Source organism: Salmo salar, chromosome 17 (assembly GCF_965601325.2).
Source record: "Salmo salar chromosome 17, fSalSal1, whole genome shotgun sequence".
NCBI lineage: Eukaryota > Metazoa > Chordata > Actinopteri > Salmoniformes > Salmonidae > Salmo > Salmo salar.
The window spans coordinates 84,466,617-84,484,042 of record NC_138307.1 but is presented as its reverse complement, the minus strand read 5'-3'; the positions used below and the strand labels follow the sequence as shown (position 1 = coordinate 84,484,042).

General features: G+C 42.1%; 2 protein-coding genes across 4 annotated transcripts; both read right to left on the bottom strand.

Annotated features, from left to right (window-relative positions):
- Positions 1 to 750: 750 nt before the first annotated feature.
- Positions 751 to 4,355, bottom strand: LOC106575060 (microsomal glutathione S-transferase 1). Of its 2 annotated transcripts, none has more exons than XM_045700165.2 (4): positions 4,233 to 4,355; positions 3,445 to 3,590; positions 2,556 to 2,650; positions 751 to 2,234 (listed from the first exon to the last, which is right to left on the bottom strand). In XM_045700165.2, exons 2-4 carry the CDS (start codon positions 3,568 to 3,570, stop codon positions 1,988 to 1,990), a joined length of 468 nt encoding a protein of 155 aa, XP_045556121.1. In that variant the 5' UTR covers positions 3,571 to 3,590; positions 4,233 to 4,355; the 3' UTR covers positions 751 to 1,987. The 2 variants fall into 2 exon arrangements, with proteins under 2 accessions (XP_045556121.1, XP_045556120.1); XM_045700164.2 differs by having other exon boundaries at positions 4,086 to 4,239.
- A 144-nt stretch (positions 4,356 to 4,499) lies between these two features.
- On the bottom strand, positions 4,500 to 15,313 carry LOC106575061 (microsomal glutathione S-transferase 1). 2 transcript variants are annotated; one of them, XM_082964292.1, is made up of 4 exons: positions 15,158 to 15,313; positions 9,643 to 9,783; positions 9,243 to 9,337; positions 4,500 to 6,086 (listed from the first exon to the last, which is right to left on the bottom strand). In XM_082964292.1, the coding sequence occupies exons 2-4, from the start codon at positions 9,757 to 9,759 to the stop codon at positions 5,843 to 5,845; spliced, it is 456 nt and encodes a 151-aa protein (XP_082820418.1). In that variant the 5' UTR covers positions 9,760 to 9,783; positions 15,158 to 15,313; the 3' UTR covers positions 4,500 to 5,842. The 2 variants fall into 2 exon arrangements, with proteins under 2 accessions (XP_082820418.1, XP_082820419.1); XM_082964293.1 differs by having other exon boundaries at positions 9,643 to 9,780; positions 15,158 to 15,311.
- Between the last annotated feature and the right edge of the window lie 2,113 nt (positions 15,314 to 17,426).

Here is a 17,426-nt window from a genome sequence, read left to right as displayed (position 1 = left end):
AGGAGGGGCTGAGAGGAGGAGATGCTGAGAGGAGGAGGGGCTGGGAGGAGGAGATGCTGGGAGGAGGAGATGAGGAGAGGCTGAGAGGAGGAGAGGCTGAGAGGAGGAGATGCTGAGAGGAGGAGATGCTGAGAGGAGGAGATGCTGAGAGGAGGAGAGGAGGAGGGGCTGAGAGGAGGAGGGGCTGAGAGGAGGAGATGCTGGGAGGAGGAGAGGAGGAGGGCTGAGAGGAGGAGGGGCTGAGAGGAGGAGAGGAGGAGATGCTGAGAGGAGGAGAGGAGGAGGGGCTGAGAGGAGGAGAGGAGGAGGGGCTGAGAGGAGGAGAGGAGGAGGGGCTGAGAGGAGGAGGGGCTGAGAGGAGGAGATGCTGAGAGGAGGAGATGCTGAGAGGAGGAGATGCTGAGAGGAGGAGATGCTGGGAGGAGGAGGGGCTGATAGAGCCCCTTTTATGAGCTACATCTGGTCTATAAATGACTGGTAATGAAGACAACCTGGGTTGACTGTTAAAAGGACGTCCTCTAGTGGGATGAATGAGACCTGCTGGGGTGTGGAGCGTTAGCAGCCTGGAATCCACTTTCAATGCACGTTCCTTTCACTACTGAAACGAAATAAAAGTCCAATGGAGTGTGGTTTCAGTGTGGATTCCAGGCTAAAATATTCCTTCACCAGGCACAAACGATAGATATTTTACAGGAGATTCAGAAGTTGAATATCTAGGAAGGAAGGAACCATTCACCAAACACAGAGAACTGTTAGTTAAAAAGACAAGGCGTTTTAATGTAGAAATCAATTGTACATATCAATAAAATCCTAACTAAATCCCACTAGAATAATTATACAGGTAGTCTTCGTTCAGACTAGATGGCTCAGTTCTCTACGTCGCTACCAACCCAGTTTCCTTTAACTAGAGGCCTCTGGAAATTCATTCCTTATTTCTCATAAATCTATATTTTATAGATTTAACAATTGGCAGTACAAACACTTATCTCACAAACTATTACATTCAGATACTGGCATGTAATCAGGGTATGAGTCCCAAATGGAACCCTATTCCTTATATAGGGCACTACTTTTAACCAGAGCCCTATGGGACTATAAATCCACAACTTTTTTGAATAAGGTGCCATTTTGGACGCAACAGGTTGTTGGGTCAATTCTGCTTCAAGTTCAGTTGATTCATAAAATGACTAGAAGGAACCAACTAAAGGTATTGAAAAATCCCACATAGACATTAAAGAACCAAATTAAACTCCTGAATTTCAAAACAATTTTCTGAACTGACTGACCTCAACACCCCTGTTGCTTCTAATAGAGAATGAGACTCAACACAGGCTGGAATCTGGGTTTTACTCTTAGAGGGCTCGGCACTATTCATCAACGTTAGATTGTCCCTGAGTGGCCTCCAATTTCTAGTGGAAAATAAGGTACTGTTGTACTGCAGTAACATCCTGTTATAATCCTATCAGAGACACAGAAGGAACATTCTGATATGTACTGCAGTAACATCCTGTTATAATCCTATCAGAGACACAGAAGGAACATTCTGATATGTACTGCAGTAACATCCTGTTATAATCCTGTCAGAGACACAGAAGGAACATTCTGATATGTACTGCAGTAACATCCTGTTATAATCCTATCAGAGACACAGAAGGAACATTCTGATATGTACTGCAGTAACATCCTGTTATAATCCTATCAGAGACACAGAAGGAACATTCTGATATGTACTGCAGTAACATCCTGTTATAATCCTATCAGAGACACAGAAGGAACAGCTTTGGTGTCCATCATACTTTCTACTGATAAACGTAGATGTATCCTCAAGCACATTCAATGGAGACCCTCAAAGACAGGGCCCTTGTAGTGGTGTGTGTGTGTGTGTGTGTGTGTGTGTGTGTGTGTGTGTGTGTGTGTGTGTGTGTGTGTGTGTGTGTGTGTGTGTGTGTGTGTGTGTGTGTGTGTGTGTGTGTGTGTCCTCAGGCCTCTACAGATAAAGTGCTATAATCAGGACCCTATAGGCCATAGAGCTGGTGGTGACCAGTCCGATGAGGAAGGCCACAGCTCTGCTGGGCTGGCGCAGGGGGAGGACGTAGGCCACCGTGTGGAAGAGCCTGGAACCAACAAACACCCGGAAGTGGAGCAGAGCAGTGGAGAGGTCTGGCCCCGTCAGGGTATACAGCAGACCAATCACTACGAACGGAATGATGTTCTCCAGGTCGTTCTGGTGGCATCTGGGGAATGAGAGAGAGTTCAGATTATCTGGGGAATGAGAGAGAGAGTTCAGATTATCTGGGGAATGAGAGAGAGTTCAGATTATCTGGGGAATGAGAGAGAGAGTTCAGATTATCTGGGGAATGAGAGAGAGTTCAGATTATCTGGGGAATATGAGAGAGAGTTCAGATCAGTATATCAAAATATTTGGAAAAGTAAAATGTCTAAATTAATTCCATTAAAAGCAGGATTTCTACCAGCTCTTTCCAGTCATAGTTACAGCAGCTGTACGTCAGCGTGAACCTTAGAGATATGTTTCCATGATATTTCTACGGGGATACCTTCGTACTCTCTCCACATCAGGATCCACCCTGACCATCTTCTTCTTGTCCTCTGTAGAGGAGACCAGACTGGTGTCCTCCTGGTTAGCAAATGCCTGGAGGGAGGTGGAAGCAAGAAGGGACATGTTTTTTCCTTGTTCAATTTCAACCTCAGCTCTGTCAGACCAGGGAGGATCAAGGCTCGTTCATTATTTTTATTTCATTTATTTATTTATCCTTAATTTACCTAGGGCAAGTCAGTTAAGAACGCATTCTTATTTACAATGACGGCCTACCCCGGCAAAACCCGGACGACACTGGGACCAATTGTGTGCCGCCCCTATGGGTCTCCCGATCACGACCGGATGTGATACAGCCTGGATTCAACACACTTCTTACCACTGTTCTGTTCCATTCAGGAAATCACATTTAAATTCACTTGGAATTATGTTTTTAAAAAAAATTAAAACCATTTTTGAAGTGTTTTGTTAGTAGAACTTTCCTGCAGTCAATGACCAAAATCACCCTCTTCCACCTCACGGGTGGAATGTTATTCATATTTTTCATAATTTCATCATTCATAAAGATATATATATTTTTTAAACAGACAAAAATCCTGTGTTTATTTATATTTTAATCTTCTGTGATGTACATTAAGTGTAATATTGGGATGCAAACTCAAAATGTAATACATTTCAACTCTATATCTGACATGATACAGGTGACTTCTTCTTTAAGCCCATAACCATCTGTGTGAGGTGGATACTTTAGTTTCAAAGTCGATTTGTTTCAGACTACCCAGAATCACTCTGTGTGACCCTGATTTAGCCCCCTGCAGTAAAATGAAGAGAAAACAAGTTTAAGGTTGTTTTCTGTGTATTTGCGTGTTCCAAACTCTAGGTTTGTGTACCTTTCTGGTGAGTCTGAAGTATCCAGTCATAGGAGACATTAGCATCATCTTGAGGACGACGATAGTGGCGTAGGTAGAGAAGGCCAGGAACACCTCGCTGTCGATCATATGAGTTAGTTCTGCCATGTCTGTTCGGTTGAGTCCCGCTAGACAACAGAACAGACAACGTAAACTCAGCGATGACACCGGTTTAGGTTTGATTGAACTTCAGGTGGATTTGAAAAAGGGGTTTTACATTTCAACTTGAAAAAAAAATGTTTCATTAAATAAAATAAAACACGTAATTGATCATTGATCTAATGGTAATAACACGTTAATAAACCTTATGCATGTAGATATTTATTGATTTACGACAACTCTTGTTTGTTCTTTTTATTAGGGTGCTATTGCAGAGTTTTGGAGAGCAGTGTTCAATGGCAAAACCCAACACTTATGTTTCTAATCGTTGTAATGTGTGACATGTTTACTGTTTCTGGGGTAGCTTACACACAGATACAATTTACCCAAAAGAAAGGTAGTACTTTCCCCGTGTATACTATGATAAATTAAATGTATGCATTGTATTGTTACACAATGTCTCCCATACACATGTTATAAACTGTTAGCGCGTTAGCGTTAGCGCATTTACATAGTCTACTCACATTACGCAAAATAGCCTCCTTTTTTTCTTCAGAGAACGATACAAATGTAACTATTGTACAGGCTACATTTGGAAACACATGCGCTACAATAATACCCGCTGATGGCGTTAGCAAAGTTTATTTTGAGTTGAGCAAATAGTTTCATACCTTTTCCAGAAGTTGGTGTTTGAATCTGACCCAGGGTAAAGTACCAGCCTACTGGACTGTGCCTATGTGGGCGGTTTGTTCATGTAGTTTCAGAAAAAAAACAGGCGAATATTTGGAATTCCGCCAAGTCTGCGGCTCAACCAAAAAAAACGCGCCCACTTCCTCCAATGACTTTAATATGCTACCGTTCATTGTCTGATGAACACATTTTCATCTATAACATCTATGTATATTCCTTCTACAAAACAAATACCATGAGACATGTCATTCTGGAGAATGTTCGTTTATTTACAGGGAGAAAGCGTAAACAAGGTAAACCAATTAGTGGGATTACAGAAATGTCGCCTAGTAAACATATCAGATGATATGTAGATCTAAAAAAATATACAGAATTTAAAAAGATAAAAGAATTAGATCAAGTAAGGTCATATTCATTAGCCAATTAGCAAAATAGCTCTGGTATTTGTAGCCTACTTCATAGGCCTATTTAAATTCAGCTAAAACAATAGTTTCCCCCCATTTTTTAATTAAACTTTAATTTCCAAAACCCGAATAGAATAATTTATAAACATTAGATTATCACATCAGATGCAAAAAAATGTCTAAGATATAAAATAGGTGTTTGCAGTCAGTCAGACAACCAGACAGACCGGTCTGTAGTGCTGTGGGCCAGACAACCAGACAGACAGGTCTGTAGTGCTGTGTGACAGACCGGTCTGTAGTGCTGTGGGCCAGACAACCAGACAGACCGGTATGTAGTGCTGTGTGACAGACCGGTCTGTAGTGCTGTGTGACAGACCGGTCTGTAGTGCTGTGGGCCAGACAACCAGACAGACCGGGATGTAGTGCTGTGTGACAGACCGGTCTGTAGTGCTGTGGGCCAGACCGGTCTGTAGTGCTGTGTGACAGACCGGTCTGTAGTGCTGTGTGACAGACCGGTCTGTAGTGCTCGGTATTACTGCACTATTGGACCTAGAAACACAAGCATTTTAAAGCACCCGCGATAACATCTGTAAATCTGTATACACGACCAATAAACTGGTGATGTGATGTGGGTAAAACAGGCAGATACATGCGGTATCAGATACTCAACTACACTTGATTTTAGTTTAGGGCTCCGTTCAATCCGTATCGCCTAAGTTCAGCGCTGTAGCGCACATGAAATGTAAATGTAGTTTCCGAATTAAGTGATATATGCAGCGTTTACCTGGAATGGAGTCTCCGAGGGAACATTACCGTTCAATGTCTATTGCGCTCCAGCACTGAACTTCCGTGAAATAGATTGAATCGAGCACTAAGTTTAGTTTAATTATTTTTGCTCATATTATAATTTTTTTGCACAGATCAAATTTAGTTCTGGGTTAAAAACAAAACGTGCAGGGAATGTCAAGTTAGTCTGCCTGATACAACAGAACCAATAGAATAGTCCCAGAAGTGCAAACTCCAAGTTCAATCAAGCACTGTCAAATGTATTTAACATTATGTAGCCTATTTGACCCAGGTCTGATAAATGTGTGAGTGTCTCCTCAGGGGTAGAGTGTCCCGTGGACTATTTTAGGCCATCTGAAAACTTTGAATCAATCAATCTGATTAATTGATTGATCGCCTCTTCAGAGATGGGTTGTGCTTAGCACCCTGTATGCCATGGAGAAGGTAGCGCCCATGCCAACCATCCAAGCTAGACCTCTGCTGGGCTGGCGCAGGGGGAGGACGTAGGCCACCGTGTGGAAGAGCCTGGAACCAACAAACACCCGGAAGTGGAGCAGAGCAGTGGAGAGGTCTGGACCCGTCAGGGTATACAGCAGACCAATCACTACGAACGGAGTGATGTTCTCCAGGTCGTTCTGGTGGCATCTGGGGAATGAGAGAGAGTTCAGATTATCTGGGGAATGAGAGAGAGAGTTCAGATTATCTGGGAAATATGAGAGAGAAAGAGAGAGAGAGAGTTCAGATCATCTGGGGAATGAGAGAGAGAGATTTCAGATCATCTGGGGAATGAGAGAGAGAGAGAGAGAGTTCAGATTATCTGGGGAATGAGAGAGAGAGTTCAGATTATCTGGGGAATGAGAGAGAGAGAGTTTAGATTATCTGGGGAATGAGAGAGAGAGAGTTCAGATTATCTGGGGAATGAGAGAGAGAGTTCAGATCAGAGAATGTAAGAGCTATACTAGACCAGATATTTAGATGGACGACTCCATCTCTACTCATGGAATCCCAATCCTTTAAAGTTTTAAATATTTGGGAATAGATTTACTTCCTTCTTTAGATAAAACCGCTGGCAGAAACTGTAACACAACGCTCAAATCAATTCAATCCGACCTCACTAGATGGAACAACATCCCAGTTGCTATCTGTTGTCCAAATCTATATGTTACCACGGCTGAATTTCTGTAGTTCAATGCTTCCCATGGCTCCTCCTTCTGGCTACTGGGATAAAACTCATAGTGCGGTTTAAAAATGTACAGTATATGTCGGGGTAAATTATTAAATATATAATTAATACATTTACAAGGAGGGAAAGACATATGAGGACTATTCGTATCAAACCTTAAAATTGTATTTCCAGGCATAATATGGTGTCTCCTATTGCCTTGGAAGAGGTAGTCTCCACTGTTATATCCCTTAAACAATGTAATATGGTGTCTCCTAGTGCCCTGGAAGAGGTAGTCTCCACTGTTATATCCCTTAAACAATGTAATATGGAGTCTCCTACTGCCCTGGAAGAGGTAGTCTCCACTGTTATATCCCTTAAACAATGTAAATTACTCTTTGGTCCTATTACTGCTCACACAATCTATATTTGGTACAAAATGGAAAAATAATGTAATTGGGAATCAAAATCGCATGCCCGTACTCCAATATTTCACAATGATGCCTTCCCACCAAATGTTCCAAAAGTGGAATCCGTACCCATGGCGATATCATGGACAGTAAAGGCTTGAGAACATTCCAGGATGTGAAAGATAAATACACATTACCAGGCAACTCCTTTTTTCCTATATTTACCATTGAGTTCAGCTATGCTGACCTATGGAGCACCTACCGAACCATGCAATGATGGGATTTATAAATACACCATCTGAGATATATAAATACACGATCTGGGATTTATAAATACACCATCTGGGATTCATAAATACATGATCTGGGATTCATAAATACACCATCTGGGATTCATAAATACACCATCTGGGATTTATAAATACATGATCTGGGATTTATAAATACACGATCTGGGATTCATAAATACACGATCTGGGATTTATAAATACACGATCTAGGATTTATAAATACACGATCTGGGATTTATAAATACACGATCTGGGATTTATAAATACACAATCTGGGATTTATAAATACACGATCTGGGATATATAAATACACGATCTGGGATATATAAATACATGATCTGGGATTTATAAATACACTATCTGGGATTCATAAATACACGATCTGGGATTTATAAATACATGATCTGGGATTTATAAATACACGATCTGGGATTCATAAATACACGATCTGGGATTTATAAATACACGATCTAGGATTTATAAATACACGATCTGGGATTTATAAATACACGATCTGGGATATATAAATACATGATCTGGGATTTATAAATACACGATCTGGGATTTATAAATACATGATCTGGGATTCATAAATACATGATCTGGGATTCATAAATACATGATCTGGGATATATAAATACACGATCTGGGATTTATAAATACACGATCTGGGATTCATAAATACATGATCTGGGATTTATAAATACATGATCTGGGATTTATAAATACACGATCTGGGATTTATAAATACACGATCTGGGATTTATAAATACACGATCTGGGATTCATAAATACATGATCTGGGATTTATAAATACACCATCTGGGATTTATAAATACACGATCTGGGCTCCGTTAAAGGACTGATCTCTTTTGAACAACTTCTGGTAAAATATGACCTTGGCATCCCGTAATCCGAACCGTCAATTTATACATTATTAAAATCACAGACTGTATTTAACACCTAAGGAAACGTTTTATGATGAAAATGGCCCCAACTCCCATATGTTTACTATGTCCCCTTAAATCAGGTAGACCAGTTCCTTCATATGATGTGGGAGGACCCTTGCAGTTAAACGATTCCAGGGAAAAGATACAAAATTACATTTTGAAGAGCATGAATTTAAATATTCAGTGTTTTGCATCTATTATGTTACTTAACGACGTTAGGTCCTTGAATCTCTCAGTCAATCAGAGAAGATTACTGTTGGCAGGCAGCACTGTTGGATCTAAGGTGGCGACCACCTCACTCATGGTTTCCTGGTGGGAGGATGGATGGGGACTGAGGGGGGGAATGTGTCAGGGTTGTCGTTGCATGCATTTATTTGACTGTATTTGAACCAACTCTGAAAAAGAGTTGGTTACAAAAAAGAATAGAATAGAACAAAAGTATTTAATAACTGAAGTCTAGGGGGGGCCTCTATAAGTCTAGGGGGGCCTCTATAAGTCTATGGGGGGATCTATAAGTCTAGGGGGGGGGGATCTATAAGTCTAGGGGGGGCCTCTATAAGTCTATGGGGGGGATCTATAAGTCTAGGGGGGGGGATCTATAAGTCTAGGGGGGGGCCTCTATAAGTCTAGGGGGGCCTCTATAAGTCTAGGGGGGGCCTCTATAAGTCTAGGGGGGGATCTATAAGTCTAGGGGGGATCTATAAGTCTAGGAGGGCCTCTATAAGTCTAGGGGGGGGCTCTATAAGTCTAGGGGGGACTCTATAAGTCTAGGGGGGGATCTATAAGTCTAGGGGGACCCTCTATAAGTCTAGGGGGGGGGGGGATCTATAAGTTTAGGGGGGGGCTCTATACGTCTAGTAGGGGGTGTTCTATAAGTCCAGGGGGCCTCTATAAGTCTAGTGGGGCCTCTATACATTTGGGGGGGGGGGCTATAAGTCTAGGGGGGGGGCCTCTATAAGTCTAGGGGGACTCTATAAGGGTGGGCCTACCTTCTCACACGTTCCACATCCGGGTCAACTCTCAGCATCCTCTTCTTGTCCTCTGGAGTCTTAGCCATCCCTGTGTCTTCCACGTTGGCAAAACACTGTGGAGGGAGAGACACTTTTACACCATAGAGTTCACTTACAGGCTATATAACACCGTGGAGAAGGAGACAAGTTTACACCATAGAGTTCACTTACATGCTATATAACACCGTGGAGAAGGAGACAAGTTTACACCATAGAGTTCACTTACAGGCTATATAACACTGTGGAGGGAGAGACAAGTTTACACCATAGAGTTCACTTACAGGCTATTTAACACTGTGGAGGAAGAGACACTTTTACACCATAGAGTTCACTTACAGGCTATATAACACCGTGGAGGGAGATTACCACATTCCTGTACATTTCTGGTGAGTCTGAAGTATCCAGTCATAGGAGACATCAGCATCATCTTGAGGACGACGATAGTGGCGTAGGTAGAGAAGGCCAGGAACACCTCGCTGTCGATCCCGGATGGCATTTCCTTCGTCTTGTTATTACTCTGCTATGACCAACGAGAGACACGGTAAACAGCATTGGACTTTTTGCTCTTTATAAAGACAGCCTGAACGGTGAGTACCAATATTTACAGAAGTCATCATGCATACTGAACATGTATTAAATTCCAATGAAACCACCAACATGCTGGGCCCAGACATCCAACACCGTCTGATTCACAGACTGACACATAGCAACGAATATGATAGTATCTATAGTCTGACTGGTGTATAGACTAGCATCTATAAACACAGCTGCTGTTAAGGTATCTGTAGTCTGGTGTACAGACTAGCATCTATAAACACAGCTGCTGTTAAGGTATCTGTAGTCTGGTGTACAGACTAGCATCTATAAACACAGCTGCTGTTAAGGGATCTGTAGTCTGGTGTACAGACTAGCATCTATAAACACAGCTGCTGTTAAGGTATCTGTAGTCTGGTGTACAGACTAGCATCTATAAACACAGCTGCTGTTAAGGGATCTGTAGTCTGGTGTACAGACTAGCATCTATAAACACAGCTGCTGTTAAGGTATCTGTAGTCTGACTGGTGTATAGACTAGCATCTATAAACACAGCTGCTGTTAAGGTATCTGTAGTCTGGTGTACAGACTAGCATCTATAAACACAGCTGCTGTTAAGGTATCTGTAGTCTGACTGGTGTATAGACTAGCATCTATAAACACAGCTGCTGTTAAGGTATCTGTAGTCTGGTGTACAGACTAGCATCTATAAACACAGCTGCTGTTAAGGTATCTGTAGTCTGACTGGTGTACAGACTAGCATCTATAAACACAGCTGCTGTTAAGTTATCTGTAGTCTGACTGGTGTACAGACTAGCATCTATAAACACAGCTGCTGTTAAGGGATCTGTAGTCTGGTGTACAGACTAGCATCTATAAACACAGCTGCTGTTAAGGTATCTGTAGTCTGGTGTACAGACTAGCATCTATAAACACAGCTGCTGTTAAGGGATCTGTAGTCTGGTGTACAGACTAGCATCTATAAACACAGCTGCTGTTAAGGTATCTATAGTCTGACTGGTGTACAGACTAGCATCTATAAACACAGCTGCTGTTAAGGTATCTATAGTCTGGTGTACAGACTAGCATCTATAAACACAGCTGCTGTTAAGGGATCTGTAGTCTGGTGTACAGACTAGCATCTATAAACACAGCTGCTGTTAAGGGATCTGTAGTCTGGTGTACAGACTAGCATCTATAAACACAGCTGCTGTTAAGGTATCTGTAGTCTGGTGTACAGACTAGCATCTATAAACACAGCTGCTGTTAAGGTATCTGTAGTCTGACTGGTGTATAGACTAGCATCTATAAACACAGCTGCTGTTAAGGTATCTGTAGTCTGGTGTACAGACTAGCATCTATAAACACAGCTGCTGTTAAGGTATCTGTAGTCTGGTGTACAGACTAGCATCTATAAACACAGCTGCTGTTAAGGTATCTATAGTCTGGTGTACAGACTAGCATCTATAAACACAGCTGCTGTTAAGGTATCTGTAGTCTGACTGGTGTATAGACTAGCATCTATAAACACAGCTGCTGTTAAGGTATCTGTAGTCTGACTGGTGTACAGACTAGCATCTATAAACACAGCTGCTGTTAAGGGATCTGTAGTCTGGTGTACAGACTAGCATCTATAAACACAGCTGCTGTTAAGGTATCTGTAGTCTGACTGATGTACAGACTAGCATCTATAAACACAGCTGCTGTTAAGGTATCTGTAGTCTGACTGGTGTACAGACTAGCATCTATAAACACAGCTGCTGTTAAGGTATCTGTAGTCTGGTGTACAGACTAGCATCTATAAACACAGCTGCTGTTAAGGGATCTGTAGTCTGGTGTACAGACTAGCATCTATAAACACAGCTGCTGTTAAGGTATCTATAGTCTGACTGGTGTACAGACTAGCATCTATAAACACAGCTGCTGTTAAGGGATCTGTAGTCTGACTGGTGTACAGACTAGCATCTATAAACACAGCTGCTGTTAAGGGATCTGTAGTCTGGTGTACAGACTAGCATCTATAAACACAGCTGCTGTTAAGGGATCTGTAGTCTGGTGTACAGACTAGCATCTATAAACACAGCTGCTGTTAAGGTATCTGTAGTCTGGTGTACAGACTAGCATCTATAAACACAGCTGCTGTTAAGGTATCTGTAGTCTGGTGTACAGACTAGCATCTATAAACACAGCTGCTGTTAAGGTATCTGTAGTCTGACTGGTGTACAGACTAGCATCTATAAACACAGCTGCTGTTAAGGTATCTGTAGTCTGATGTACAGACTAGCATCTATAAACACAGCTGCTGTTAAGGTATCTGTAGTCTGGTGTACAGACTAGCATCTATAAACACAGCTGCTGTTAAGGTATCTATAGTCTGACTGGTGTACAGACTAGCATCTATAAACACAGCTGCTGTTAAGGTATCTGTAGTCTGACTGGTGTACAGACTAGCATCTATAAACACAGCTGCTGTTAAGGTATCTGTAGTCTGGTGTACAGACTAGCATCTATAAACACAGCTGCTGTTAAGGTAGCTTGTTTTTGGTCACAGGTTCAGGAATTGCTGAAGAGTTGCAACATTTACCTGGAGCTAACTCTGCAGATAACACTACTGGGTGATCTGATAACTCTGCAGATAACACTACTGGGTGATCTGATAACCCTGCAGATAGCACTACTGGGTGATCTGATAACTCTGCAGATAGCACTACTGGGTGATCTGATAACTCTGCAGATAGCACTACTGGGTGATCTGATAACTCTGCAGATAGCACTACTGGGTGATCTGATAACTCTGCAGATAACACTACTGGGTGATCTGATAACTCTGCAGATAGCACTACTGGGTGATCTGATAACTCTGCAGATAGCACTACTGGGTGATCTGATAACTCTGCAGATAGCACTACTGTGTGATCTGATAACTCTGCAGATAGCACTACTGTGTGATCTGATAACTCTGCAGATAACACTACTGGGTGATCTGATAACTCTGCAGATAGCACTACTGGGTGATCTGATAACTCTGCAGATAGCACTACTGGGTGATCTGATAACTCTGCAGATAGCACTACTGGGTGATCTGATAACTCTGCAGATAGCACTACTGGGTGATCTGATAACTCTGCAGATAGCACTACTGGGTGATCTGATAACTCTGCAGATAGCACTACTGGGTGATCTGATAACTCTGCAGATAGCACTACTGGGTGATCTGATAACTCTGCAGATAGCACTACTGGGTGATCTGATAACTCTGCAGATAGCACTACTGGGTGATCTGATAACTCTGCAGATAGCACTACTGGGTGATCTGATAACTCTGCAGATAGCACTACTGGGTGATCTGATAACTCTGCAGATAACACTACTGGGTGATCTGATAACTCTGCAGATAGCACTACTGGGTGATCTGATAACTCTGCAGATAGCACTACTGGGTGATCTGATAACTCTGCAGATAGCACTACTGGGTGATCTGATAACTCTGCAGATAACACTACTGGGTGATCTGATAACTCTGCAGATAGCACTACTGTGTGATCTGATAACTCTGCAGATAACACTACTGGGTGATCTGATAACTCTGCAGATAGCACTACTGGGTGATCTGATAACTCTGCAGATAGCACTACTGGGTGATCTGATAACTCTGCAGATAGCACTACTGGGTGATCTGATAACTCTGCAGATAGCACTACTGGGTGATCTGATAACTCTGCAGATAACACTACTGGGTGATCTGATAACTCTGCAGATAACACTACTGGGTGATCTGATAACTCTGCAGATAGCACTACTGGGTGATCTGATAACTCTGCAGATAGCACTACTGTGTGATCTGATAACTCTGCAGATAGCACTACTGGGTGATCTGATAACTCTGCAGATAGCACTACTGGGTGATCTGATAACTCTGCAGATAGCACTACTGGGTGATCTGATAACTCTGCAGATAGCACTACTGGGTGATCTGATAACTCTGCAGATAGCACTACTGTGTGATCTGATAACTCTGCAGATAGCACTACTGGGTGATCTGATAACTCTGCAGATAGCACTACTGGGTGATCTGATAACTCTGCAGATAACACTACTGGGTGATCTGATAACTCTGCAGATAGCACTACTGGGTGATCTGATAACTGCAGATAACACTACTGGGTGATCTGATAACTCTGCAGATAGCACTACTGGGTGATCTGATAACTCTGCAGATAGCACTACTGGGTGATCTGATAACTCTGCAGATAGCACTACTGGGTGATCTGATAACTCTGCAGATAACACTACTGGGTGATCTGATAACTCTGCAGATAACACTACTGGGTGATCTGATAACTCTGCAGATAACACTACTGGGTGATCTGATAACTCTGCAGATAGCACTACTGGGGGATCTGATAACTCTGCAGATAGCACTACTGGGTGATCTGATAACTCTGCAGATAGCACTACTGGGTGATCTGAAAAGTCATAGTCAATCAATCAATCATATAAATATTATTTTAGCAAAAAATGTTTATCTTTAATTTAGAATCTGTAGAAACTATGAGAATAGAAATTTTCAGAACTTTTGTGAAACATCACAGCACAGTTGAAAATATATGGCAAATAGAAACCCAATATGGATGGTGTTAAGAGATGGGAGGGGTTGAATGGAGCTGAAGGGTGGGACTAATAACAACAAGATAACTAATGTAAAATATACTGTGTCTGTAAAATGTATATAGGTTCAGAACCTTTGTGAAATAGCACAGTTACAAATGAACATGGTAGTCGTATGTAAAATAGTCGTATGCTTGAGAAATTGAAATTATTCGTTTTTTGATGTTTTGTATTTCTCGCCCTGCTGTTCCATTGGATGTTGGCTAGGCGTTCCGCCTGTCCTCAACATTAAGTAAAAAATAAATTATCAAAGCAGCCTATTGTTATGTCCTATAAAATCCATTCAATGCACTATCAATAAGCAACGCACTGCTATGCAGGTTTTGCCTGTCAATGTCAACAGCAACATTTGAATTAAAACCCCAATCTGTTTGAATGATAGGCTACTGCTGCAAGTTCCGTATGTCACTGTGTTCAGCTCACGGCTCTTATCACTATCATAGCAGCGCAGCAGTGGGTTTTATCGTTCAAATGTAACCGTCGCATATGGCGTCAGATAAGTAGCCTAACATGTAGCCAAAGTTCAACAAAATAATTCGCGCGAGGAGTTAGGGCTAAAATAAAACACTTTCTTTTGCTGATGTTACACTAACTGTCTGTTACTGGCGCACAACCCCGTCCTGCACCGGCTGTAGATTACACACAGAAAACCCCTGGATGAACTTTGATGAATGTGGAAAAAATATTTTTACCAGTCGGGAGTGTAAGTCCTTCTCTCTGTAAATCAGGAGTAGAAGTATATGTGAAGTAGTATATTTCACAGACCGGAGATCGTTTGACACTGCAAAGGAAGGTGTTGTTGAATTCTTGGACACTTGGACCAAAGCCACATGTGGTGTTGCGCAATTGAGGGCAGGTTGAATTGACACACATTCCACTACCAACGGTAAACATTGTTATTGTTAGGCAACAATTTGTATGGTATATATACCCTTACGAAAAAATATTGCAGTCAGAGTGCAGTACAACTGCAGTACACAGTAGTATAACTGTAGTTAGAGTGCAGTACAACTGCAGTACACAGTAGTATAACTGTAGTTAGAGTGCAGTACAACTGCAGTACACTGTAGTATAACTGTAGTTAGAGTGCAGTACAACTGCAGTACACTGTAGTATAACTGTAGTTAGAGTGCAGTACAACTGCAGTACACTGTAGTATAACTGTAGTTAGAGTGCAGTACAACTGCAGTTAGAGTGCAGTACAACTGCAGTACACTGTACTATAACTGTAGTTAGAGTGCAGTATAATTAGAGTATGCTGCAAATACTGCGTCCAAAAGAACACAGTTTTTTTACTGCAGTAATTTTCCAGTGTGAGCTCAGTTAGGGTGCAGTATAACCGCAGCTCAGCTGCAGTACACTGCAGTTATTCTGTAATTACTGAGTCCAAAGTACCACAGTCGACTGCAGCTACTGCACTTTAACTGCAGCTTCAAAACTACTATATTTTTTTGTAAGAGTCAGTTCGTTTTTGCAAGAAACTGCAGTGTGCACATTTTGATTTTGGGTGTGTGTGTGTCTGCATGTGTGTGTGTGTGTGTGTGTGTGTGTGTGTGTGTGTGTGTGGTGTGTGTCTGCATGTGTGTGTGTGTGTGTGTGTGTGTGTGTGTGTGTGTGTGTGTGTGTGTGTGTGTGTGTGTGTGGTGTGTCTGCCTGCATGCCTCTGTGTGTGTGTGTGTGTCTGTCTGCATGTCTCTGTGTGTGTGTGTGTCTGCATGCCTCTGTGTGTGTGTCTGCATGTGTGTGTGTGTGTGTGTGTGTGCCTTCCCTGTAGCTCAGTTGGTAGAGCATGGTGTTTGCAACACCAGGGTTGTGGGTTCGATTCCCACGGGGGGCCAGCACAGAAAAAAATGTATGAAATGTATGCATTCACTACTGTAAGTCGCTCTGGATAAGAGCGTCTGCTAAATGACTAAAATGTAAAAAATGTAAAATGTGTGTGTGTGTACCCTATCACCTGCAAGTAGACCAAAGGTGTTAGCTTGCCGAACAAACGTTTCCAGTTCCAGTTAATCACTGTGGATCTCTTCACTCCCTGAACCCTTATTGGAGAATCACTGTGGATCTCTTCACTCCCTGAACCCTTATTGGAGAATCACTGTGGATCTCTTCACTCCCTGAACCCTTATTGGAGAATCACTGTGGATCTCTTCACCTCCTGAACCCTTATTGGAGAATCACGGTAGATCTCTTCACCTCCTGAACCCTTATTGGAGACAGACAGGTTCCAAAGAGCACCCAGTCAGTTTACGCTGACTCACCGTGACCGTTCCAACAACACGCCATAGCAAAGCTGATCTGAGCTGCGCTGGTATGTCTGGTCTCATCTCCAAGACCTCTCAATTCCAGTTCTGCTAGGCTAGCTTTGGATTCAGCATCCGGGTTTGGTTGTGCAGTGACTCCAGAAGCCTAATGATCAGCTATTAATATCATAATGATTCATTTAGACATAAATTATGTACACTGGATGTGTAACGGATCACGTTTCACAAATAGATGATAAAGATGTATTTAAACCAGATACGATTTGAAGTTTTCAGGACTTTAGAGACGTGGAACGTCGTCAAATTATTTAATCGTTTTAGAAACTACATTTCCTGTGTGTGTGTGTGTGTGTGTGTGTGTGTGTGTGTTTAACAAAGTAGGGCCACACAGCAGCTCATTAGGCTAACAGCTCCAGCGCTTTGTCTCCACTACACCCTAAAAAACCACAGAAGAAGAACAGACCTATTAGTGCTACCTATGTTGAACTTTTGCACAGTTGTATATAGGGAGTTGTTTACAGGTGATGAGTTGATGATGCAACCAAACCAGGTGTGTTCTCTGTGATGAGTTGTTGATGCAACCAAACCAGGTGTGTTCTCTGTGATGAGTTGATGATGCAACCAAACCAGGTGTGTTTTCTGTGATGAGTTGATGATGCAACCAAACCAGGTGTGTTCTCTGTGATGAGTTGATGAT

Excerpts from the sequence above, each read along its gene's own strand:
- LOC106575061 (XM_082964292.1), bottom strand. The coding sequence starts at position 9,759 with ATGCCATCCGGGATCGACAGCGAGGTGTTCCTGGCCTTCTCTACCTAC. Across the intron at positions 9,338-9,642 it reads ACTTCAGACTCACCAGAAAT|TGTTTTGCCAACGTGGAAGA; the intron begins GTACAGGAATGT and ends CTCCCTCCACAG. Across the intron at positions 6,087-9,242 it reads GATGTGGAACGTGTGAGAAG|ATGCCACCAGAACGACCTGG; the intron begins GTAGGCCCACCC and ends CTCATTCCCCAG.
- LOC106575060 (XM_045700165.2), bottom strand. The coding sequence starts at position 3,570 with ATGGCAGAACTAACTCATATGATCGACAGCGAGGTGTTCCTGGCCTTC. Across the intron at positions 2,651-3,444 it reads ACTTCAGACTCACCAGAAAG|GCATTTGCTAACCAGGAGGA; the intron begins GTACACAAACCT and ends ACCTCCCTCCAG. Across the intron at positions 2,235-2,555 it reads GATGTGGAGAGAGTACGAAG|ATGCCACCAGAACGACCTGG; the intron begins GTATCCCCGTAG and ends CTCATTCCCCAG.